The 27,027-nt window shown below is 38.4% G+C and overlaps 1 protein-coding gene across 1 annotated transcript in view; it reads right to left on the bottom strand.

Moving 5' to 3' along the window:
- The window catches only part of LOC150079135 (T-cell activation inhibitor, mitochondrial-like), a 200,974-nt gene that overhangs the window by 116,425 nt on the left and 57,522 nt on the right, over positions 1-27,027 (bottom strand). The window contains exons 3-4 of the mRNA XM_090383819.1: positions 18,462-18,594; positions 2,890-3,169 (exon numbers count right to left, since the gene is read on the bottom strand). Coding sequence (XP_090239945.1) covers positions 2,890-3,169; positions 18,462-18,594 — 413 coding nt within the window. The remainder of the gene's footprint in view (positions 1-2,889; positions 3,170-18,461; positions 18,595-27,027) is intronic.

The following is a 27,027-nucleotide window of genomic DNA, read 5'->3' as shown; positions in this document are numbered from 1 at the left end:
ATAAAACTATATATCCAATTTTAAAAGCAGTTGGCAATCCATAAGATGGGAGCTTCTTTATGCCAAACATGATCAAAGGCTTTAGAAATGTCAAGAGCAAGTGCTTGAGTTTCATCAAAATTTTCCTGTTAATTTGATATATTGGTTTACATTACCCATAGATGAGTAACATAGGCCAATAAATCACCAGTGGATCGATACTGATGGAATTCATATTGCCAATCATTATTCAGAAGGAAGATTGAGACAGTTTAGGTGTTATGGTTAATGGATTATTCCATTATTTCGGAAAGAGTAAAGGTAAGTACAATAGGATGACAACTGGACAAGAGGGATTTGTCACCTTTTTTTAGGAACTATTGCCAAGTGGAAAAAAAAAAAAATAATAATATATATATATATATATATATATATATATATTAAAGGAAGCAACGTTTTAAGATATTATTAATAATAAAAATAATAATAATAATGGTTTATGGACCTGGGACACTGCTATATGCAGAACACATTAACACATTACCGTAACGTTAACACATTGCCTTTCACAACTACTAACTTATATACAGTAGACTCTCGATTTTCCGGGATAGATGGTAAAATAAAAATCCCAAATAATCAATTTCCCGGTTAATCCGAAAACACAGTAAGTCCCCCACATGCATTCCAGGACTTCTTACGTAAGTAGTTTTATGTAACTAGGGAATGACTAATAAAATATTGTTCCTATATCCGTGACATGCCAAAATTACGAAAACCACATAATATCCTCAGAAGAATAAAGAAAAATAGTTATATATTTTTAATTAATTCAATAAAAAACCTTATGTGGGGACAGCAGTGAAGTTAATGGAGTGGCACATAAGAAAAGAAAACATTAAAGGAAGAAATTGTACAGTAAAAACTGATATGTATTTCGTAGCCTTGGTTATCAGTTGACTTCAATCCCTTCACCGCTTCTCGTATTCTTCCTTTATTATCAACAGTGATTGTGTTCACTGTTGACACTGACAAATCAAAATTCTGCAAGATACATGTTCATTTTGACCATTTTCAAACATCCTTATTTTAATTTTCTGATCTGAATTGATCGCTTTCCTTTTTTTTTTTTTTTTGATAGATTTACTAGTACCGCTCTCACTTATTCTCTTAGTCAGCACCATGATAACGGTCAAAATGATAAAGGTGGAGTCATACTTATCTGGGACAAGTGATTAGCTGTAATAATGATAAATGGCTGGAAGTCAAGAGATGGATAAATTTTGGATGGATAGCATTCAGGAAATATAGTCACATACTGAGGAGCAATATCCTAATTTGTCTGAAACATAAAATAATGAACCAATGTATACTCCCCACCATGACTTATGGAAGTGAAACTTGGGCACCCACAAAAAGAATGGAAGAGAAGTTGAGAACCACACAGCAAAGAATGGAACGAATTATATAGGGAATCAGACAAGATAAGAAGGGAAACACATGGATTAGGCAGCAAACTCAAGTAAAGGACATTCTTATCAAAACTAAAGAACTAAAATGGTCTTGGACAGGACACATAGCTTGAAGACATGATGACAAATAGACTAAGAAAATAACAGAATGGTACAAGAGGAGCTAGAAGAAAACCCAGAAGACAACAACGGAGATGGACAGATGAAATTCTTGAGTTTGTGGGTAGTAAATGGATGGCCATTGCACAAAACAGAAGGAACTGGAAAACCTTCATCCTGCAGTGGATTGAAAATGACTGATGATGATGAAGAGTCGCCAGTCTTGAGGATTGTGCTCAATATTAAGTGAGTTCATTAGACCACTAACATTGGTGCAGGCAAGAAGGTTTCTTACCATCCATTTTAAAAAATTGGGTTAAATCCTTTTTCAGTGGAACAGGGGAAGGAGATTCCACAGTTACAGTCTTGAGCCTAAAATTTCTGCCTTATTTTTTGGAAAATCAAGATCTCTGATAAAATCATTTAATTCATTTTGCATAATTTTGTGTGGCTCTGCAAAGGGGAAATTGGAAATAAAATCAGGATCTGTTGATGTGGAGGGTTCAGATGATTTATCACAGCCATCGCCTGACTCTTCATCAGATTCTAAAACATATTCAGCTGGCGATTCACAAATGGGAAGTCATTCTCTGTGGGGTACCAGTCGAATACCAGATGGTATATTCTGGTAGCTTAAGGCTCCCTTTTTCTTCTTGGAAATCCTCTGCTGTAGAGGTGGTATCATACAAAATAATAGTCCGTTATATGATCTGAAGAATCTCTCCATATCATAGACACAGTGAAAGGCATCGAACGACCTTTGTGATTTAACCAGCCGCAGAAATTAGAAGCACAAATATTGCAACAAATATGAGGTACCTAGTTGTTGTCCTGGCCCCTAACATTGCAGGCGAAATAACAGTTGTCTGCTATTTCCATTTGTTATTATTATTATCGGAGTAATGGCATGCTTCTGTGATGCAAATGCCACTTCACCACAAGCATAAAAATTATCTGCAATATTTAAACACTTACGCAGTATTCTAAATTTTAAGTTTTTGCTCAGTTGAAAACAACAAGTGTAGCACAGGTAAATGCCTGGCTCAGACTGATTGACACGTCTAGGCAAGAAATAGTGGGTCTCAGCATCAGTGGCTGCAATGTTGCCACACTTGTACCTCAAGGCCAAATTTCTCTGAAAATCAAGCAAAAACACAATGAAAATGACATCTATGGTATCATCAAAACTAGAGCCAATAATCAATTTTAACTGTTTTATTTCCATTTGGCACATTAATATTAGTTGAAATTGATTAATTTTATTACTGAAACATTTTAGCTCATGACCAGCATATTTTTAAGGAAAACCATTTAAAATGAGAGCAAAATATATACAAACCTAAGATACACTTCAGAATGCTTTTGAATACTGTACTGCATATCCTCTACAGTCCTTTCAGCTTTTTGCCTTTCCTGCATAAAATCTATATCAAAAGCATAGCTAGAATGTGGATATAGTGTTTCAGATGATGTAGACTGTGTAGTCTGGTGTGCTTTTCTCGCTGATAACTGTTCAAGATAACTGGTAGAGAGATGACATGTAGAGAGAATAGTCTGAACGGTTGTCTGTAAATCTTTTCCATCTAGATTAATGTTTATGGATCTGAAAGGTATGACACCTAAAAACAAAATTTTAAAAAAAATAAATAATAATAAGTGAACTCTCCCAGAGAATAAGTTTATTATTATTAAAAATTTCAAAATGTTTTTAGCTAAACAACAATCACATGGACTCTTAATGATATGGGGAAATTTTTCAATGACATAACCATAAAAAATTTTCCCATGTAGTCACTACTTCAAGAAGTCAACAAACAATATCTAATGTTATTTTTGTTCAGCCGTTGCTTGCTGATATTGAAGGAAGTAAATAATCAGAAATTTTAATAACACTGTTTGTCTTAAATATTTCTCCATTTGTATTTTATATTTAATTAATATGATTGTATTCTACTTTTAATGCTACTTAAAAATTACTTTTCTAAAATAGAGAAAAATTAGAAGCCAATTTCAACTAATGCAAGTACAATTTTAGTTTTTAATTTCTTTTAAAAAGTGGAGAGTTTGGTGGCTGTGTGTGTGTGTGTGTGTGTGTGTGTGTGGTCAAAGTTTTATATTCTGTACATTATGACAAATTTAAATGTTGGCATTAGCAGAGGCATAAGATGCAAGAAAACAAGCTTATACACCATCAGCGAAGAAAAAAAAAAAAAAAAAACCTTCCAATTCAATCCAAATCTTTGACTAGTTCTGCTTTGAACTGATGTAAGCTGTCAACTTCCACAATGACAAATGAAAGTTTATTCTAGCAATAAACCACCAGCTCACTAAAGGCAAATTTCCACACATCCATTCTACAACTGTCTTTCCTCAATTTGAATTTATGTCCCCTCAAGCGATTAATTTCGAAAAGAAGAAGAATCCCATCAGCATTGAGCTTGCTAACCATTCAAGGCCTTATACACCTCAATCAGATCACCTCGCAGGTACCTAGTCTCTAGATGTTGCTACTTGCAGCACTTAAGCCTTTCTTGGTAAGAGCAACCCTTTGTTCCACTAACTAATCTCATTGCGCTTCCCTGTACTCATTCCAGCAGCTCTACATCTTTTCTAAAACGAGGCCTCAAGACCTTACACAGTACTCAAGGTGTGGCCTGACCATTGCCTAATACAAGGGGATAATCACCTCCTTATTCCTGCTAGAAAAATTAGTGTATATCATTGACAAGACACCATGAACTACCCTTGCACACTGTCCCCACTGCACAGAAAAGTTCATATCTGACTGCACAATTACCCCAGGTCTTCTTCATTCTCCACTACCCTGAGTGTAGTACCACAGAGTTGATATGTTACTCTGGGACTGCTGCTACCCATATGCAGTATTTTACATTGGTCAATACTAAATTTTAGTTCTCGCCTTTCAGCCCATCTGCTCAATTTGTCCAGATCCAGTTGCAGTAGCATATTGTCATTAGTGTCATCAACAATGCTGCCACCTTTGTATCGTCTGCAAACTTGGACATTAAACCTGATATACTTTCATCAATATCATTCATAAATACAGTAAATAACAATGGTCCCAAAAAACTGAACTTGGGGTGAAGGGAATGCACTAATAACATTAGCCCATGAAGAGCAGTGTCCATTGATTACCACTCTCTGTCATCTCCCACTCACTCATCCCTTTATCTATAGAAGAAATTTGCCCTTAATACCATACTACTGCAATTTGTACAGTAGTCTTCCATTTGCAACATTATCAAAAACTTTCCTAAAATCCAAGTATACGATAAACAAAATTATTTTTTGCATCCAGTTCCTTTGTGACCACATCATAATATCCAACCAAATTGGTCAGACAAGACTTCCCCTTATTAAACTCATGCTGTGTCAGAACTATAACTGCAGTCTTGTCTAGATGATCCAACAGCACTTCTTTAACCAGTGCTTCCATTAATTTTCCAGGAACAGAAGTTAAACAGATCTGTAATTACACGTGCCACCATTTGATCCCCCTTTGTGAATTGGAGAAACATTTGCACATCTCCAGTCTGTGGGGACCTCCCCTGAGTCTAATGCTCTAAGGAAGCTCTCATAATTATGGCTAAGGGTTTTCTTACTTCCTTTGCTGCCTTCTTTAACATAACAGGATAGATCCCATCCGCCCCAGGTGCCTTTCTTATGTTTAACTTCAATAATTTCTCCTCTACTTTGCTCTCAGTTGTCACAAAATCATTAAGCACCCTGTTACAGTTTGATAAACTTCTGTCATCAACAATGTTGCCACCTTTGTATCATCTGCAAACTTGGACATTAAGCCTGATATACTTTCATCAATATCATTCATAAATGTACAGTAAATAACAATGGTCCCAAAACACTGGTTCAGTGTTTTGGGACCATTGTTATTTACTGAATATCTTCTCATCTATGAATGTAGATGCAAAATATTCATTCAGTTCGTCAGCTACCTGAGCAGGATTATCACAGTCAAACCATCGATATCAAGTGGACCAACCAGATTCATCCCCTTCCTTCTAGAGTCTACATAAGTAGAAGTCTTTGCTGTTTTTCTGTGCATCCTTTGCAAAGCTTTCTCGTAATCTGCTTTGCCTGCCTAACCTGCTTTGTGACGTGATTACAGACCAGCTTATAGCTGCAATAGACTTCTGTGTTGCCTGATAATTTATATGCATTCCATGCTTTTTTTTTTTCTCTGCCACAGGTCTCATCTATTCATCTGACATTCATTTAGGCCTACACCTTGAACAATTTTTCTTAGTTGGCATGAAAAGCCTAGTAGCTTCAAACATTAATTCTTTGAATGCTTCCACTTAGATATGCTCTTGGTAACATCATCAGTTTGTCCCACCGTATAGAATTTAAAAACTGTCCGAAACCACTACTGTCACCTTTACGAAAACAAAAACCCTTTACTTTACAGCTGATGGTAGTTACATCTTTGAGTTTTTTTTTTTTTAGGAGCATTAGCAACCAAGGCCATATTGCTCTGGGAATATGCGGTGGTCATTCCCTTGACCTTTCCACATCCTCCATATTTGGTGATGACGGGCTCGAACCCCAGTCTAATCAAGAAGCATGTGTTACGCACGTCTGCTCCTTCCCACCTGGCTACGGAGGCGCCACATCTTTGAGTAAATCCCCCATCAGTACACTCTGATCACTGCTACCTAGTAGTTCCTTTATTTGCAAAATTCTTAATGCATGAAGAATCGCTGCTGATAATCAGATCAAGAGTATTACTCCCTCTGGTTGCCTCTCGAACTTGCTGCTGTACAAAACAATCATCCAATAAATCCACAAAAGCCTTGCTAGTGTGTGCAAGTAACAAACCCACAAGTTTCAGTCAATATCTAGGAAATTAAAATCCCCCATTACAAGACAGTCTGATTTACTTGCCCACACTATTTCTCTCTACAGTTACTCATTGTAATCATCAGTCATTAGGCTTACAACACACTCATACTCTCAATTTTGCTTTTCAGTGCTTATGTCAACAAACTGACTCAACATTGCACTGTCCACCCATATCAACTGGATGCACTGCCCTAGATTTTGTGTTTCTTAAGTAACAGCATAACCCCTCTTCCCTTCCTATCCTCTCTGTACACATTGTATCCTCAAATTCTGCACTCCTTATATTTGAATGACAATACATCTCTGATATCCCAAGAATATCTGCCTTTGATGTTTTTACCAGCACCTGAAATTCATCATATTTATTTACTAAACTCCTAGCATTGGTCTACATGCAAGTATGCATACACCTGTTCGTACTCTTAATTAAACTAAAACAGCCCATGTATTTACTTTTTCCACAGCTCATAAGGTTTTGTCAATGATATACAGGAATTCTGCTAGCATGGATAAGGAGGTGATCATCCCATAGTATAAAGCAATGGTCACGCCACATCTGGAGTACTGCATATACAGTGGCAGACAAAAAAATTGCATCACCTTTAAAAAAGTAGCATTTTTAGTGACATGTATAAGATATTGTTTGATTACAGTCATCATTTTGTTTGTTGCAAAGCAAAGGTATTGCATCAGATAACAATTCTATTGCATCAGACAGTAATAGTAGGGTACTGCATCAGCCGTTTCTATGGAACGGTATACATATACATGCTCATTAGTATCCTGTTTTGCAGAGGTGTAAGCATGGCCCCATATGTTCGGTTGACACCAAGAAAAAAATGCGTAGCTGTTGCTCTGTCCCAGGAAAGGCTTTCTACACGTGCTATCGCTGATAAAATAGGCTGCCACCAGTCAACAGTATCCCTGGTGCTGAAATTAAAACATGAAACCGGTAATGTGAAGAGAAGACCTGGATCAGGCCATAAGAGAGGACTACGCTTCTCAAAGATCAATATTTGAAATGGCTATGCTTTCATAATCACCATGCTAGTGCTCCTGTTCTAAAATGGACTTGAAATGGCCTCTGTTGAAACAAGTGCATGAACTATCCAAATAAGGCTTTTGGAATGTGGTCTGCATGCCTATCGGCCCAAGAAGAAGCCTTTGTTGACCTAACAAATGAGGAAGAAGCAACTTGCTTGAGCTAAAACGCATGTTTCATGGACAAAAGAGGAATGGGACACCCTTATCTTTTCTGACGAATTGAAATTCAACCTGCATGGCTCGGATGGGAAGCGATATGTCGGAAGATGAAAATCGGAGGCATACCATCCTAACTGCATAACACCGACTGTAAAATTCCCCGCCGGTAAGATGGTCTGGGAATACATAACAATCAAAGGGGTCAGGCAAATTAAGTTTATTAACAGAACAGTGAATGCAGAAACCTACATGCATCTTGGAGGAGTGCCTGAAACCTGTTATTAGGGATTACCACATAGACGTCCAAAACTGCATTTTTCAACAGGACTCAGCATCTTGCCATACAGCAAAATTGTTAAGTTCTATGCTATTTAGATTTAATGATGAGTTTGTCATCTTGTCTCACAAGGCTTAAAACATAATGTTTTCCCTCATTTTTCTCCCTTAAGGTGGAGTCGTACCTCAGAAATGCTAGCATTAGTGCTGAACTGGCCCAGCAACAGTGTAGATTTGAACCCTATTGAAAATTGCTGGTACATAATGTCATCTAAAATTGCTCAGAAGAATCCAACAAGTAAGAGTCAGCTGCAAGAGAGCATTGTAAGGGTGTGGCACCACAAAATTGAGCAACAGTATGTCCAGAAGTTGATTAACCCTATGACAGATCATTGCAAGGAGGAGGAAAAACAAAATATTGAAAACTTATTTTGTTGATTTACAATACATAATACTATTACGTTAACTTGTCATTTCAGTTTGCAATAAAATGTATGTTTGGTTGTCATGCAATAAAATGTATGATTGGTATTTGTATTTGGTTTGGTATTTATTGCAAATAAATGCAATAAAATGTATGTTTGGTTGTCATGATTGCCATTTGCATGATTTCTCATATTTCCATTAATTAGGCATTTTACCCTTTGGGAAGATATTTATGGCAATTAGGTATATCAGGTGGAGTCTTTTTATTGGATTAAATTCACAGATCATTAGCATTAGTAGAGGCATATGATGCAAGAAAGCAAACTTATGCAACAACAGCCAAAAAAAAAAAACGATCCCATTTCACCCCTCCGTTCATTCCAAATACCTGTCAGGCTCAGACATAAATTTATTTAGGCTATCAACTTCCACAACAAAGGATGGAAGTCTGTTCCACCAATCAACTACCCGCTGGCTAAATGCAAACTTCCGCACATCTATCCTGCATCTGTCTTTCCTCAATTTGAATTTATGCCCTCCCAGGTGATTATTCTGAGCAAGAGGAAGGAACCCATCAGCATTGAGCTTGCTCAAACCATTCAAGGCTTTATACACCTCAATCAGATCACCTCGCAGGTGCCTCGTCTCCAGACACTGTAATTTGCAAAATTTAAGCCTTTCTTTGTAAGAGCAACCCTTTGTTCCATTCACTAATCTTGTTGCCCTTCTCTATACTCATTCCACCAGCTCTACATCCTTCTTAAAATGAGGCCTCCAGACCTGTATACAGTACTCAAGGTGTGGCCTGACCATTGCCTTATACAAGGGGATAATCACCTCCTTATCCCAGCTAGAAAAATTCCTGTATATCATTGACAAGTCACTATGAGCTACTCTTGCAGACTGTCTGCACTGCTCAGAAAACTTCATATCTGCCTGTACTATTACCCCCAGGTCCTTTTTGTTCACTACCACTGTCAGTGTAGTACCACAGAATTGATACGTCACTCTGGGGTTACTGCTTCCCATATGTAGTACTTTACATTTGTCAATGTTAAACTTCATTTGCCACCTTTCAGCCCATCTGCTCAATTTTTCTAGATCCTGTTGCAGCAGCGTACTGTCATTAGTGTCCTTAACATCGCTGCCGACCTTCGTATCGTCTGCAAACTTGGATATTAAGCTTGATATACCATCATCAATATCATTTATAAATACAGAAAACAACAATGGACCCAACACTGAACCCTGAAGGACTCCACTAATAACAGTAGTCCACGATGAGCAGTGCCCATTGATTACCACTCTGTCTTCTCCCACTCAACCATCCCTTTATCCATAGCAGCAATTTGCCTCCAATGCCACACTGCTCCAATTTGTGCAACAGTCTTCCGTGTGCAACAGTATCAAAAGCCTTCCCAAGAATCAAATATATTATATCAAAGTTATTCCCTGCATCCAGTTCCTTTGTGACCACATCATAGAATCCAATCAAATTGGTCAGGCAAGACTTTCCCTTAACAAAACCATGCTGTTTCCGAGCTATAACAAACTCTTGTGTAGATGATCCTGCAGTGCTCCTTTAACCAGTGCCTCCATTAATTTTCCTGGAACAAAAGTTAAACTAACAGGTCTATAATTACTTGTGTCGCCCTTTGATCCTCCTTTGTGAATTGGGGTCACATTTGCACATCTCGAGTCCATCGGTATCTCCCCCGAGTCCAAAGAAGCTCTCATAATTATGGCTAAGGGTTTGCTTACTTCCTTTGCTGCCTCCTTCAATATAACTGGATAAATCCCATACACCCCGAGTGCCTTTTTTATGTTTATCCTCAACAATTTCTCCTCCACTTTCCTCTCAGTTATTACAAAATCATCAAGCTCACTGCCAGAGTTTAACTCGCCTCTGGCATTCCCCTCCCTGAATAACTCCTCAATGGTGAATGTAGATGCAAAATACTCATTTAGTTTGTTAGTCACTTGAGCAGGATCATCAACAGTTGAACCATTAATATCCAGTGAACCAATCTGATTCATCCCTTTCCTTCTAGAGTTTACATAGGTAAAGAACTCTTTTCTCTTTTTCTTTGCATCCTTTGCCAAGGATTTCTCATAATCAGTCTTTGCCTGCCTAATCTCCTTTGTGACTTGGTTACAGACCAGCTTATATCTATCGTAGGCTTCCATATCACCCATTAATTTATATTTATCCAATGCTTTATATGTTTCTTCTCTGCCATATGTCTCATTAGTTCATCTGACATCCATTTAGGGCTAAACCTTGAACAATATTTCTTCGTTGATATATAAAGTCTAGTTTCTATGTAAAGTCTATGTAAAGCTTCCAAGATTAATTTGTTGAATGCATCCCATTTAGAATTTGCTGCTGGTAACATCAGTTGGACCCACTGTATAGAATTTAAAAAAAAAATCTCTAAGACCACTATAGTCACCTTTATGAAAGCAAAAACCCTTCCCTTTACCCCTGATGGTAGTTACCTCTTTGAGTAAATCCCACTTCAGCACATTGTGATCACTGCCACCTAGTGGTTCCTTTATCTGCAGATTCTTATTGCATGAAGAATCACTACTGATAATCAGATCAAGAGTATTACTCCCTCTAGTTGCCTCCCAAACATGCTGATGTAGAAAACAATCATCCAATAAATCCACAAAAGCCTTGCTATTGTGCGAGTGACCAACCCACAAATTCCAGCCAATATTTGGGAAATTAAAATCTCCCATTATAAGACTCTCTGATTTACTGGCCCACTATTTCCCTGTACAGTTCCTTATTATACTCATTCAGAGTCATTAGGCCTATAACACACCACACTCCTACTCTCAATTTTGATCTCCCAATGCTTATGTCACACCAAACTGATTCGACACTGCACTCTCCAGCGATGTCAACTGGCTTCACTTCCTTGGATTTTATGTTTCTTAACTAATAGTATAATCCCTCTTCCCTTCCTATCCTTCCTGTACACATTGTACTACCCAAATTACAGTTCTGTATTCCTTATATCTGTGTGACACCACATCTCTGATATCCCAACAATATCTGCCTTTGATGTTCTGAGCAATACCTCAAATTCATCAAATTTATTCACCAAACTCCGAGCATTGGTGTAAATGCAAGTATACATGCACCTGTTCCTATTCTTAGCTGCCCTAACACAATCCATGTGTTTACTTGTACCGCAATGACTCCCAGCAGTCTCTGAAATACCATGCATCTTGTTTTCCATGCTGCTCCTCATTCCAATAGAAGCAGTGCAAGAATCACTTTCACCTCTGCCAATGGCTACTGTTAATCTATTAGTCCTTGTATCCCCCCAAACTAGCAGTTTTCCGGGCCACCTAACACTGCCTCGATAGCATCAGCAAATATTCTTGCACCCTTTCTATTTAAGTGTATCCCATCCCTGTAGAAGCAGTCTCTCCTGTTACAAGTACAGACCAGGCTGAAAAAAATTCTACCCCTTGAGCCTTGCAATCTTTACAGGGCTGAATTGATCGACAAGGTTCTCATCATATACTTTCTCCTATCGTGTCTGGGCAGAATTGCATACACTTTCAAATTCAACCCTAACTCACGGCTTTTTTTTTTCAGCACTGTCTTGTGCTTGTGAAGTAATTCTGCCGGTCTCCTACTCTTAAAATCATTAGTGCCAACGTGTACAACAATATCACCTTTTGTGCCCTTAAAAGATATCTGCTCTACAACATCATCAACCTTTGCCCCTGGCAGACATACCCTGGTCCTATTCCACCTATCCTTTTTACATAGCATGTTCCCCGTTTCCCTGACAATAGAGTCACCAACAACTACTAGTTCCTGTGGGACCAGCGCATTCTGCCTTTGCGTTGCCGCTGTGTGGCCTGATGATCAAGTGCAAGCTCTGGCATTGATGTGGGCAGCTGAGAGCTTCATGGGCTCCTAAATTTAGATCCTTCGAGGGCATTCACCCTGTCCTTCAAGCTCTCATATAGGCCCATAACAACACTGAGTTGTCGCCTCATTTCCTCACACTTCATACAATCACACACACACACACAGACATCCCCCTTGGCAATATCATGTCCTGTGCCTGATTGCTCCACAAACATCAAGCAGTGCATTTAAAAAGGCTGTGATTCAGAGGGTAACTGCCCCCCCTCAGTTCTCCCCTGAGCCACAGCACTCCATTTAGCTTGGGCCTTTTGCTTTGCTGCTCTGGTCTGAGTCATGATTTCGATTCAATTTCAATAAAATTTCAATTATAGTACAAAATTATAACCCTAAACTTCTATCCCAACGCAATTGTAACAATATATATCTACATATATTTTTTTCAGTATCAAGTATTATCTTCGAGTTTCTTTATATAACTTCCATATCAAGTTATGTATTAATTAATTATGTTACGTTTGTAAAATCTAAGTCGTTATATGTATTTAATTAAAAAGTACAATTTAACTGACAATGAAGTTCAACAAGATTAATAAATTTTACTGATTAATTGATAATATTATATACTATACTAAGCTAATGCTATCTAGTTCGGGATATAACGTCGTATTGTATAACAATGGCGGCAAGTTACGAACGGTAAATCTACGGACACTTAAGTATTAATTAACTTCCAAAATCTCGCTGTCTCAATTCAGAATAAACCAAGGATCTTAACTGGGTCTATAAGCTACTTATAGAAAATAATTTAATATAACAATTAGTCAATAAAGCGGCTAAATATAGCTAAAAAACTTCCCATTCGGCAGCTCTGCAAAATTTGTAAAACACATGGATTGGATACCCTTACCGATACTAAGTAATAACCTACAAAATCTCTATCTACATTAAAATTTTAACTAAGTATCGTAACTAGGAATATAAAGCTACACTAGAAAACAAGTTAATATGCTAATTTAAACCAATTTAAGTTAATAAAACAGAAAAAACTTCTCTACTTTCCTGAGCCGTAAAAACTTCACCTGCAGCACAAGACTATATATATATTTATATATATATATATATATCTCATATATATCCCATCTAACAAATGCATTTAGAACATTTGTGCAACCCACAATGCAGTGCAAAACACATTTATTTGCAAAATTCACAAGTGATGCAGTTTTTTTTCCGCTACTGTAGGTCTGGAGGCCTCATTTTAGGAAGGGTGTAGACCTGCTGGAACAGGTACAGAAAACGACAACAAGACTGTTTAGGTGAACAAAGGAGTACTTTTACCAAGAAAAGCTTGAGTTATACAAACTGCAGCATCTGGAGCCAGGCACCTAAAATGTAATCTGATTGAAATGTTTAAGGCTTTGAATGATTTGAGTAAACAATGCTGATGGGTTACTTCCTCTTGCTCAGGCTATGCACATGAGTGAGCATAAATTCAAACTGAGGAACGAAAGTTGAAGAATAGATGTGCAGAAGTTTGTGTTCAACCAACAGGTGGTTGATTGCTGGAGCAAGTTTCCCTCCGTTGTGGAAGTGGATAATTCGAATAAATTCAAGGAAGAACTAGACAAATTATTGGAGGGGATGGGTGGGTGAAGTGGAAAAGTTTTTTTGTTTTTTTTTTGCTGATGCTGTAGCTTGTTTCCTTGTATCATTTGCCACTATTAATACTAATGGCCATATTCTGCTCAAAATTCACTCTTTAGTCAAAAAGAAAGAAATTCCTATAGAATTGCAATAAGAAATGTTCTTTATTTTACCATCAATATACTATAATTAAATATGTAAACCATAAAAGACAATGGGAGGAGGTAAACCAGTTCACTGGGGAAGGGTAATAAATCAATCATTAGAGCAGTGGAAACCTCAACACACTGAGGTTTCCACTGCTCTAATGGCTGGTTTATTGCTCTTCTTAACACTAATATTGCACACCAATTTTGTGAAAAAGTAGAAAACCTGCCTTTCAGAGCTTCTTTCTGCTCCTACTTATGACAGCACACAACTTAACTAAACTATAATATTTATAACCTTGCCGGTAGAGGTTGTGTGTAAACTTTTTTTTTTTACCCTGTCAAAGATTTATACATATATCACAAATAAAAATTGCTGACACATGGTTATTGTTGGATAAAAACTGATAATGTATAAGCTCAGTCAGGTGATTAAAAAGTGATAAAACGAACGTGTCTAAAATTTGTAAATTCTGTTAAAATATGCTTCAAGGATAAAACGGTATCACATTGCTAACACATAGGAGAGTCATCAGCTCTCAGCAGAAAGGAATGTATCAGATGATTGTGTCTTATGTGGAGCCGAGCAAGAACAACTTCCTCCTTAAGATACCTGTGCAGACCAGACTGCCATAATTTGATCACAGGCTTGATCTGATAAAGTTTGTTTGTTACCTGCTGATGCCACAAATAATGCCACAGGGAGTATAATTTATTGTAGATTACTTGCCTGTAGTCTGTATAGGGGATTGACAGGTCAAGATTATTCGAGTGGGTGGCTGATTTGGCTGTATTGTCAGCCAAATCATTTCCTTTAATCCCGATGTGGCTGAGGATCCAGCAGAAATGGATATTGAAACCACCTTCATAGAAGGTGGTTTCAATATCCATTTGAAACCAATGTTTTGAAATCATTTGAAACCATTTGAAACCAATATCCGTTTGAAACCAGAATTGGATGCATTACTCATCCAATTCTGTCCCAGAATTGGATGAGTAATGCATCTCACTGCTGATACAGCCCGTAGCACACTCAATGAATCAGCGTATATAATAAACTGTCGGTATCAGCGAGTTCTAGTGGGTCCAAGGCTAACTCTATAACATGCAGTTTTGCAGTGAATGTGCTGCATTCCAGGAGAATCTTCTCAGATATACCACAGTCAGAAAAGACAGCTGAGGTCCCACATATGATTCTGACTTTGAGCCATCTGTATACAAAGACAAGAAGTCAGAATGTTTGGATCGGCGTTGTGAGTAAAGCTGAAGGTAGATAGCAGGCAGTGCATCCGATTTCATCCAGTTTTTAAAGATGAAGTCACATGCTGTAGTTACAGCAGGCCAGGGTGGAAGGGGCTGCTTTTGTGAACAAGCAACCTTGTCTACCGTTATGTTAACCTCTCTGAGTATCTCTTGGACCTGAATACCAAATGGATGGTTGGCAGTCCGAGATGTGTTAAAGATTTTCCCACTGTGATTCAAAAAGGATGACCACGTGGGGTGGTCTGGCAGGGAGTTCAGCTTAAAGACATACTGTAGAGAACTGTTTCAGTCGAAGTGACAACGGTGGTTCATTTGCTTCAACGTACCGACTTTGGACAGGTGATGTTCTGAATGCAACAGTAGCAATACAAATGGCCTGATGGTAAATGGGGTCAAGCCAGTGAAGTAGGCTATTCATGATGGAAGAATACAGCTGAAACCCATAATCTAATTTTGAGCATATAAGTGTGCACAGTACAAATGGAGTAAAGTGCATTTGTCTGCTCCCCAAGAAGTAAAGTAGAGAGCACAAAGAATGTTAAGCCCTCTCGTGCTTATGGATAGATGATGAATGAGTTGGAGGAATGTCAGCTTTCTGTCAAATATGAGTCCCAAGAATTATTCTCCACTAGTACTGGAATGGTTCTTTGTCCAAGTCTTAATTCAAGTTCGGGGTGAAGGTTTAGCTTGCGGAAAAAATGGACGAAAATGGTCATCTCCAGGAAGAACCTGAAACCATTAGTTATTGCCCAGGAGTTAAGACATTCAATGGCTTGTTGCACGATTTGTTGCACGATTTGGGTAAATATACTAATGCCATCGACATAGAGGGCATTGTTTACTGTTGGAAGAAGTTGTTCGGTAATCGAGTTTACTTTATTGGCAAAAAGTGTAACACTTAAGACAGATCCTTGCAGTACCCCCCTCTTCTTGGCAAACGGGCCGAGAAAAGGTGGATCCTACTTGAACTTGGAAGAAGCAGCTGGATAAAAAGTTTTTAATAAAAATAGGAATATGACCTCTTAGACTGAGGTTATAAAAGTCTTTTAAAATACTAAATCTCCAAGTTGTATTGTATGCTTTTCTGTATCAAAGAAGATGGACACCAAGTGTTCTCTTTTTAGGAAAGCATCTCGAATAGATGTTTCCAGTCTAATTAAGCGGGCCAAGGTGGACCTGTTCCTTCAGAAGCTGCACTGAAAGTGGGAGAGATCATTTAATTCTAAGTACCATAAGAGACGAGCATTGATCATTCTCTCCAATATTTTGCACAAACAGCTAGTCAGAGCAATAGGACGATAGTTTTCTGGAAATTTAGGATCCTTTTCTGGCTTGGCAAAAGCAGGTATAGTTACTTTGCGCCAGGCATGTGGACACTGTTCTTCAAGGAAAATTCTGTTGTACAGGAGAAGCAGAAGGTCCATGGACTTTGATGATAGATGTTTGACCATTTCATAATGGATGTTCTCTGGTCCAGCAGCCGTAGCCTTTGTAAAGGCAAGTGCTGTTTTTAGCTGGTAGATGGTAAATGGCACGTTATATGGGTAAAAACTTTTGATGTAAAATTAAGGGCCTATTTTTAAATTTTAAGTTTAAAGATCAGAAACTCTGGAGAGTAAGATGTTGCTGAGATGTTAAAAAATGTTTCCCCAAGAGCATTGGCTATTGCAGTAGAGTCTGCAATAGAACATCCATTACATTCCAGGATCGATGAGGGGTGTGTGCAGTGTATTTTACCTTCATTTTACAGATTTTTTTTCCAGGTCACCTTAGTGCTGGTTGTCTGGGTAATAGATGATGCGAAATGGATCCACAATTCCTTTTGACTCTGATAGCAGATGTAGCATGCTTTAGCTCATGCACATTTAAAGGCTAGAAGGTTGGCCATAGTAATCCAAAGTGGTGTGTTGAAGCTGGGTCCCTCAACCATCAGAATTCCACGAGTCAGTGCACGGCAAACCAGTCAGATTCCATTGATGTTAGCCAGGAAACTAGGCTGTGGGTGTTGGATCCCAGTGATGCCAATCTGGAGGGACAGCAGTGTCACTGAGAGGTCCCCTCACCATGTACAGGTGCCCACTTTGAGGGGTAAAATAAAAGACATCATCTATAAGGGTTATTTCAAAAGAGATGCATGTACCCTTATGCATATACCAGTTATGCAAAGTGAAGTTATAGTGCCTCAAATATAAAACTCTTCCTTTACATTAACTGATTCGTGATGTTCTTCCAGTCAAAACTGTAGGATGGCTCTGGAGGCACACTGGGTGTAACTGCTTTAAACAATACAAAAAAAATAAATTAACTACAGTAGCTATATGTAACAGTCATTCTTTGAGGCACTTTTGGTCACTACAATACTATTAGTATCATAAAATATGATCATCATCTGCTTCACACTTTTCACTGTGCTGACAAAGCTTTCTCAGAGAAGGTAATAAAGGATGAGTTTAAATTAAAAATACAAATTTCACCAATGACAATTCTTCAAAATATCACATTCTTCAACTTCTTAATGATGCAGCTGCATGCAACAGTTTTCAAAACTGTTCAGCTTTTTGTCTGAAAGCAATGAGGAAACTGATTCTCAAACTGATATCCAGCTTTTCTAAAGGATACCAGTCAATCCAGTGACAAGAAAGTCTTCAATAACCCAAATCCCTAGCAATTACTTAGCACAGCATTCATCTGTCCTCTTCCTAGACAGTGTTTCCAATAGCCACAGATATGTTATTAATTGATATGGATGGTCTAAAAGATCTTAAATCATCTTGCAATACTCTCACTTTTGTACAGAAGCAAAATGTCCAATGAAACAATGTACTTCAGTCCACAGTTATAATTATTACAGCCCTTACTTCAAGGCATTATGGATTCTATAGGGTTCTGATCACACAGTACTTTAATTTTAATGTATAGATAACAATTTACAAGTTGCTTCTGAACTGAATTTCAAAACTCTGTAGTTCCCTCAGAACTCATGAAATGACAAAAATTGTACAACTATCACTAAGAGTTTAACCTCAAAATGATATTACAGTTAATAGTAAGGAACAAGCAAGCTAATGACTGTACATATGCCATGGGCATTACTCTTTTTTGGGATAAACCTTGCAAAGCAACTTGTCAAATTTTCATAAAGAATATAATAAAGGAATTCAAAAGACATTTTACCTTTAACTCCATTCTGCTTTGATCTGGTATCTCTGAGAAAGAAAGCAACAGTAGTTGGCTTGTTAACAGTATGATTATTAAGAAGACTTTCCAAGTAAGAATTCAGCTGTTTTAATGAGTTTTCGTTTATCTCCTATTAATAAAAATAAAGATGTTCATTTTCCTATTCATACTTAGTATGCTTTAGTGAAGAGTTACAGATTATAACCTATTATATATTTAATATACAAGGAGTTCTAAAAGTCTTGAATTAAATGTAAAAATTCATTTAAAAAGTACTCTACGAGGGACATTTGAAAAGTACTTGGCCGGAGTATGAAGGTCAGTGGTCCATCGTTAAAAATTTCTGTACTTAAATGCATAACACCTCAAAAGTAACCCACCAAGTTTCTGCAGAATGTTTCCATGCATTGGAAACATCCTGCAGAAACTTGGTGGATTAATTACAGGTCCCGAAGTCAACAAAACTGTGTGAATGAGACAAAGATGGACAAAGTCAGTTCCTGTGCAGTCATCCAATATTTGGGAAAGAAGGGACTAATGCCAAAGGCAATTCATGAGGATATGATTATCCTCATGAATATGAGGATAACCTTCTTATTCCATGGTTAAGAAATGGAAAGCAGAATTTAAATGAAGGAGTGAGAGACCTGAAAAGTGACCCACATTGTAGAATACCTGCAACGTCCATCACTCCACAATGTTGATGATCTAATGATGAGTGATCGACGAGTGACAGTTTGGCACATTGTCAATGTCTTGGGCATCTCATCTGAATATGTGTACTACATAACAGAAGTGCTTGCTATGAAAAAGGTGTCAGCACAACAGGTCCGAAAACTGTTGACAGCTTGGGATAAAAAACATACAAGAGGTGTTTGTCAAGTCAAGTAAGCATTTTCTTCATTTTCAAGCAGATTCAGCAAATTTCCATGGTTTGTGATCAGGGCAGATGTGGGAGCATCACTTTCAGCCAGAGACCAAGGAGCAGTCTAAACAGCAAACATAGCTCATCTCCCCCCCCACCACCCCTCCAAAGAAACTAAGTCAATTCCTTCTGCTGGAATGATGATAAGGTTGGGTTTTTGGTATGCTGATGGATTGTTGATAGTGGATTACCTTTAGAAAGGCCAGTCAATCACAGGCACACATTACACAGACCTTGTGAAGCATTTACGTGAAAACTTCAAAGAAACATAACAAGGAAAACTTAGCAGAGGCGTCTTTGTTCGACCAGGACAAAGTTTCTGCTTACACGTCTGTTAGCATTAACAGAGGCATACGATACAAGAAAGCAAGCTTATGCGGCATCAGCCAAAAAAAAAAAAAAAAAAAAACCCACCTCCCATTTCATCCCTCCATTCGATTCAAATGCCTGTCCAGCTCAGCCTTAAATTTATTTAGGCTATTAGCTTCCACAACAAGAGATGGAAGCCTGTTCCACCAATCAACTACCTGCTGGCTAAATGCAAATTTCCTCACATCTATTCCACAACTATCTTTCCTCAATTTGAAACTGTGCCGCCTCAGGTTTTTAGTCTGAGCAAGACGAAGAATTCCATCAGCATTCAGCTTGCTCAACCCATTCAAGGCCTTATACACCTCAATCAGATCACCTCACAGGTGCCTACTCTCCAGGCACTGCAGTTTGCAGAACACAAGCCTTTCTTGGTAAGAGCACCCCTTTGTTCCCCTCACCAATCTTGTTGCCCTTCTTTGTACTCGTTCTAGCAACTCTACATCCTTCCTAAAATGAGGCCTCCAGACCTGTACACAGTACTCTAGGTGTGGCCTGACCATTGCCATGTATAATGGGATTATCACCTCCCTGTCCCTACTAGCAAAATTTCTACATATTATTGACAAGATTCCATGACCTGCCCTGGCAGCCCGTCTGCACTGCTCAGCAAACTTCATATTTGGCTGCACAATTACCCCCAGGTCTTTTTCACTTTCCACTTCCCTGAATGTAGTACTACCCAGTTGGTACATTTCTCTTTGGTTTTTGCTACCCATATGCAGTACTTTGCATTTGTCGATGTTAAACTCGTTGCCACTTCTCAGCCAATTTTCCAAACTTATCTAGATCCAGTTGGAGTAGCATACTGTAATTACTGTTGTTAACAACCCTGCCAACCTTTGTATCATCTGCAAACTTGGACATTAAACCTGATATACTTTCATCAAAATCATTGATAAATATACAAAACAAAAACAGTCCTGGGGAACTCCACTAATAGCATTTGCCCACGAAGAGAACATGAACCATGAACCATCCCTTTATACATTGTAGCAGCTTACCCTTGGTACCATACCTTTCCAATTTGTACAGCAGTCTTCCATGTGCAACAGTATCAAAAGCTTTCCTGAAATCCAAGTATATGATATCAAAATTATTTTTGGCATTCAGTTCCTTTGTGACCACATTATAGTAAGCAATCAGATTGGTCAGACAAGACCTCCCTTTGACAAACCCATTCTGTGTCTTAACTATTACTGGAGTCTTGTCTAGATGATCCTCCAATGCTTCTTTAACCAGTGATTCCATTATTTTCCCCAGAACACAAGTTAATATAACAGGTCTGTAGTTACTTGTGTCACCTTTTGAACCTCCTTTGTGAATTGGTGATACATTTGCACACCTCCAGTCCATGAGGACCTCCCCTGAGTCCAAGGAAGCTCTTATAATTATGACTAAGGGTTTGCTTACTTCCTTCCTTTGCTGCCTTCTTTAATATAACTGGATAGAACCCATCTATCCCAGGTGCCTTCCTTATGTTTAACTTCAACAATTTCTCCTCCACTTTGCTCTGTTATTACAAAATCACTTAACTCCCTATTAGTATTTGATAAACTTCTGGCACTCCCCTCACTGAATAACTCGTCATGTGTTAATGTAGATGCAAAATACTCATTCAGTTTATCAGCTACCTGATCATGATCATCAATAGTCAACCTATCTATATTAAGTGGTCCAATCTGATTCATCCATTTCCTTCTAGAGTTTACATAAGTAAAGAACTCCTTGCTGTTTTTCTTTGAATCCTTTGCCAAAGATTTCTCATAATCTGCCTTTGCCTGCCTAACCACCTTTGTGACTTGATTAGAATAATTTATACCTGCCATAGGCTTCTGTATCGTCTGATGCTTTATATGCATCCCATACATTCTTCTTCTCTGCCACTAGCCTCATTAATACATCTGACATCCATTTAGGCCTAAACCTTGAACAGTATTTCTTAGTTGAAATGAAAAGCCTGCTAGCCTCCAAGATTAAGTCCCTGAAGGCTTCCCATTTAGAATTCAACATTGGTAACATCATCAGTTGATCCCACCACTGTACAGAATTTAAAAACTAACTGAGACCTCTGTAGTCACCTTTTCGAAAGCAAAAGCCCTTCCTTTTACCCCTGATGGTAGTTACATCTTTAATTAATTCCCAAATCAATACATTGTGATCACTGTTGCCCAGTGGTTCCTTTATCTGCATTTTCTTAATGCATGAAGAATCACTACTGATAATCAGATCAAGAGTATTACTCCCTCTGGTTGCCTCTCGAACATGTTGCTGTAGAAAACAAGTCATCCAATAAATCCACAAAAGTCTTGCTAGTGTGCGAGTAACCAACCCACAAGTTCCAGTCAATATCTGGAAAGTTAAAATCTCCCATTATAAGACATTCTGATTTACTGGCCCACTTTATTTCTCTGCACAACTGCTCATTATAATCATCAGATTCATTAGGCCTATAACACACACCTACTCTCATTTTTCCTTTCCCAGTGCTTATTTCCAAACCAAACAGACTCAATATTGCATTGTCCACCAGCAATCAATTGGATGCACTTCCTTAGATTTTATGTGTTTCTTAACTAACAGCATACCCCTCCTCCCTTCCTATACACATTGTACTCCCCAAATTCCAACTCTGCACTGCCTATATCTGTGACACCACATCTCTGATATCCCAACAATATCTGCCTTTGATGTCTTGACTAGCACTTCAAGCTCATCAAATTTATTAACTATACTCCTAGCATTGGTGTACATGCAAGTATACACGCATCTGTTCCTGCTCCTAGCCACCCTAACACAGCCGATGTATTTACTTGTTCCACTATGACTCCCGGCAATCCTAGAAATCTCCATTACCTTGCTTTCCAGTCTGCTGCCCATTCTAATAGAAGCAGTGAAAGAATCACTTTTGCCTCTGCCTCTGCCTGCAGCCACTGTTAACCTTTTAGTCTGTGTATCCCCCACATTACTGCCATCAATGCACTGAATGACTGCAGCTTTGAAATCTTGGACAATCTCCCATATTAATCAGATCTAGCACAATTGGACCTTCTGTCTGGCATCCATTTTCCCACTCACAGTGACATTGTTGCAGTGGGTGCATTGCTGGAGAGGCACCTCCGTAGCCAGGTGGGAGGGAGCAGCAGTGCGTAGCACATGCTTCTTGATTAGACCGGGGTTCGAGCCCATGCCCACCAAATACGGAAAATGTGGAAAGGTCAGTGAATGACCACCGCATATCTCCGGAGCAATATGGCCTTAGTTGCTAATGCTCCTAAAAACCAAATAACAAACAAACAAGCATTGCTACGTCCATGGCAAAAATATTGATTCCAAAGGGGACATGTTGAAAAGTAACATATTACCAGGCTCCTCAAATAAACCCTTCATACTCAGGCCAGGAACTTTGCAAACAGCCCTCATATTCACAATTTTGTGCCTTCATAATTTGCGCATAAAAGGCATTGGGCCGCTTGCTTATTTTTAAGTTTCGATCTTTTGTCTTCTGGATCTTTTTTCAAATATTTGAGCAGAAATTTTTGAATATGATATTAAAATTGAACTAAGTGTTATAGTTCATTTTTAATTTAAATTTCACCTAATCAACTGCTTTTTTTTCAACAGGAAAGTTGTTCCCAATCCTCAGTTTAGCCTAAAAATGTTACTGGGATACTTTTGAAATGAAAATATTTCAGAAGTTTTCCAATAACATTTTTATTTGATTCAAAGAAAAAAATTAAAAACAAAAAAGTTGTATGTGATGCTCACTATTCACAACACACTTAGCTATGTAGAAGTTCTAGCTTACAAGGACAGTTGGAGTCTTCTCTACTCACATTACCACTATTGCAGTTCTTTTTTGTCAAATAAACTCAGTTTACTTTCAATTCAGAAATGCACCAATAATGTTTTTAGAATGAACTGAAGGCAGAGAACAACATTCCCACTCAGAACAAAATGGAGCTTATTAGCAAATTGAAATTTAGAAATGTTAAAATCAAATTTTTCAGCTTATTAGCATTGAAATTTGCTAATAAGCTCAAACATTCAAGTCAAATGGACGCAATTTCAGCGAAGTCTGGACGGTCTGTGAGAGCCAAATGCTCTGCTTGCACTTTCACGATGGTGGGACTGTTAATAATCCTGGGTATAATTTCCATGCACAAGCACACTGTGGGTGACCACCGAGGTGTGAACCAACGCAAGCAGGGATTCAGGTGTGGCATCCACACCGCATGGAGGAATGCTGCCACTCTGTGTTACCAGGCAATACTACGTGGTAGATGACTCTCATCAACCGGTGCAATACCACCATTTTGCTTATTGGAAGCTTGAAGTGGTGGAGACCATGTTCAGTCTCCAGAGCTAAGTTCCGGTCAATCCATATCCATCTCTTCCATCATGCAGTATGACTGATGACTTTTGAGGTTATGATGAACATCATGGTGAGATCCAATCTTCCTTACATTTTGAGGGTACAGCTCTAAAACAGTGTTCGCAGGCTGGCCGCTAGTTAATACACTGGACCGAACCTATTGATAACTCTTTATGAGGCTTCCGGATCAGCTAGTGAATAATCCTGCTACCTCTACTCTGCCAGATAGTGACTGGAGGGAATCCGAGTAGTGTGTATGCAGGGGGCATTGTCGAGGCCACGTTATGTCAAGGATCTGGGTATAAATTTTCCTTGGTGATTTTAACGTTCACAATTCCAGCTGGCTTCCGTTTTCTAGTCACACCAACCCAGCAGGTCGAGATGCTGAGGCTTTTGCAATTACTAATGACCTTGCACAGATTGCTCATTTACCTACAAGAATACTGGACAATCCTAACCATACAGCCAACACGCTTCATCTTTTTCTCGCAAACAACCCTTCTAAGTGAGTGGTCCTTTAGGCACCTCAGATCATAACTTAGTGATTGTCTGTTCTCTAATGGAGCCTTTATCTCATGGCTATTCCCAACCTCGTATTGTTTGGCTTTATAAGAATGCAAAAAGGGATGACCTGCAAGATTTCTTTTCTTTTTTTCCTTGGTCGGATTACTGTTTCAAAACTTCTGACGTCAACGTTTTCCCAGATCGTGTCTGTGAAATTATTCTTGTAGGAATGGAATCCTTTATTCCACACTCCACTTTAAAATCTCGTTCTTTTTCTAAACCTTGATTTTTCAATAAATGTGCTAAGGCTGTTCAAGAAAAGAACGTTGTATATCGTAAATTGGCTTGTTTCCAATTTTTCAGTTCCTTTTTCTGCCTACACCAAAGCTCGCAACAATTGTAAACTTGCTTTTTACCCTAATAGTAGCCGAGCATTCTGGTCTCTTGTCAAAGCTATTGGCCGCAACTTTTGCCCATCTCTGCTCCCACCTCTGTCAAAACCAGATGGTTCTATTGTCACTTCAGCCAAGGATAAAGCCGACCTGCTAGCATCCCATTTTTCTTCCAACTCATGAATTAATGATTTTGGTAAAACACCACCCACCATTCCAAACACACTCCATTCAATGCCTCCTGTGGACTTCCATCAAAAAGAAGTCAGAAGAATTTTGATGAATCTTGATTGTAAGAAAGCTCCAGGTCCTGATAGTATTTCTCCAGTTGTTCTCAAAAACTGTACTTCTGAACTTACTACTGTTTTTTGCCGCCTTTTTTCACTTTCTTATTCCAAAGGTGTTTTTCCTTCTTCTTGGAAATTTGCTCATATCCAGCCAGTTCCTAAAAAGTGTGACAAATCCCTCCCATCCAATTATCGTCCCATTGCAATTACTTCTACTCTTTCTAAAGTAATGGAGAAATCAATTAACCTCCAACTCTTAAACTACCTAGAACCTTCCATCTGATCAACGATCGCCAGCATGGTTTCCGTCAGAGTCAATCCACTGGTGATATTCTGGCTTATGTTACCCATTTATGGATAAATTCAATGGAAAAGTTCAGTGAAACACAAGCAGTTGCTCTTGACATCTCAAAGGCTTTCGATCGTGTTTGGCGTAAAGGTCTTCTAAACAAGCTTCCATCTTATGGTTTGCCAACTGTTTTTTGTAATTGGTTATCGAGTTTTCTCTCTGGTTATCCAGTTTTCTCAACTTCTCAAATATTCGCTACCAATTACTTAAGTGCCGATCTCCAGGTAATTCTCCAGTGGGGCAAAGACAACTTAGTTGATTTCAATCCTTCTAAAACTGTCTTCTCTTATATCTCGCAAAAAGGATTCTTCTGCTCCTATGCTTATCTTTGGTGATACTCCGATTTCTAGGCAAAATGATACATCTCTTTTGCGGATTACCCTGACTTCTAATCTCTCTTGGCACAAGCACATTACAAATATTGCTTCCTCTGCATCTAAAAAACTTGGTTTTCTCTTTTGCTCTCGGCGTTACTTTTCTCCCAAACATCTGTTCACTCTGTACAAAATGCAAATCCACCCTACCATGGAATATTGTTCCCCACATCTGGGGCAGTGCCCCAAAAAAACTCTCTCAGGCTTCTAGATTCCATTCAGAAAAGGGCAGTTAGGTTAATTAATGACTTCTCTCTAACAGGTTCTCTTCACTCGCTGTCTCATAGACATACTGTTTCTGCTGCATGCCTTTTCTACAGATACTTCCATGGGCACTGTTCTTCTGAATTGGCTTCTATAATTCCCACTCTCTCTCTCTCTCTCAAAACAGTCCGAACATGTGCCGCCACCATCCAACATCCATTTACTGTTGTTGTTGTTGTTGTTATGGGTGTTTAATGGTGCATAAACTACTATGGCTATAACGTGCCTATTCATTTTTTATATAGGGAAATCAAAAAATTTTTATAAAATCAGAAAAGATTAAAAAGTCCAATCTGCTTCAGAAAGTTGAAAAATTCAAAAATATTTGCCTTGTCACCAATGAGATTCTCTAAAGTTATTGGTTTATTAAGATTTACCAGTGATAGCAGGGTTGATGCTCTGTCTTGTCTATAGTAGGGGCAGTCAATGAGTATGTGTTTAACAGTCAGATTTATATAGCAATGTGGACACTGTGGTGGATCGTCTCCTCTAAGTAAATAAAGATGGGTTAGATGGGTATGACCTATTCTTGCCCTTGATAGGACTACTTCTTCTCGTCTTGATGTACGGATACTGGAGCACCAATTTTTTGGATCGTGTTTAAATTGAAAGAATTTATTATTTGTTTGAGAGTGCCAGATTTTTGTCCATTCTGACAAGCATGCAGCTTGAATAGCTACTGCAAAGTCTGATGGTGGAACAGGGATATTAGTTAAGTCTAAGC

The sequence above is a fragment of the Mastigoproctus giganteus genome, chromosome 10 (assembly GCF_048544385.1).
Source record: "Mastigoproctus giganteus isolate SK-2022 chromosome 10, ASM4854438v1, whole genome shotgun sequence".
Classification (NCBI taxonomy): Eukaryota; Metazoa; Arthropoda; class Arachnida; order Uropygi; family Thelyphonidae; genus Mastigoproctus; species Mastigoproctus giganteus.
This window is presented reverse-complemented; position numbering and strand designations above follow the sequence as displayed.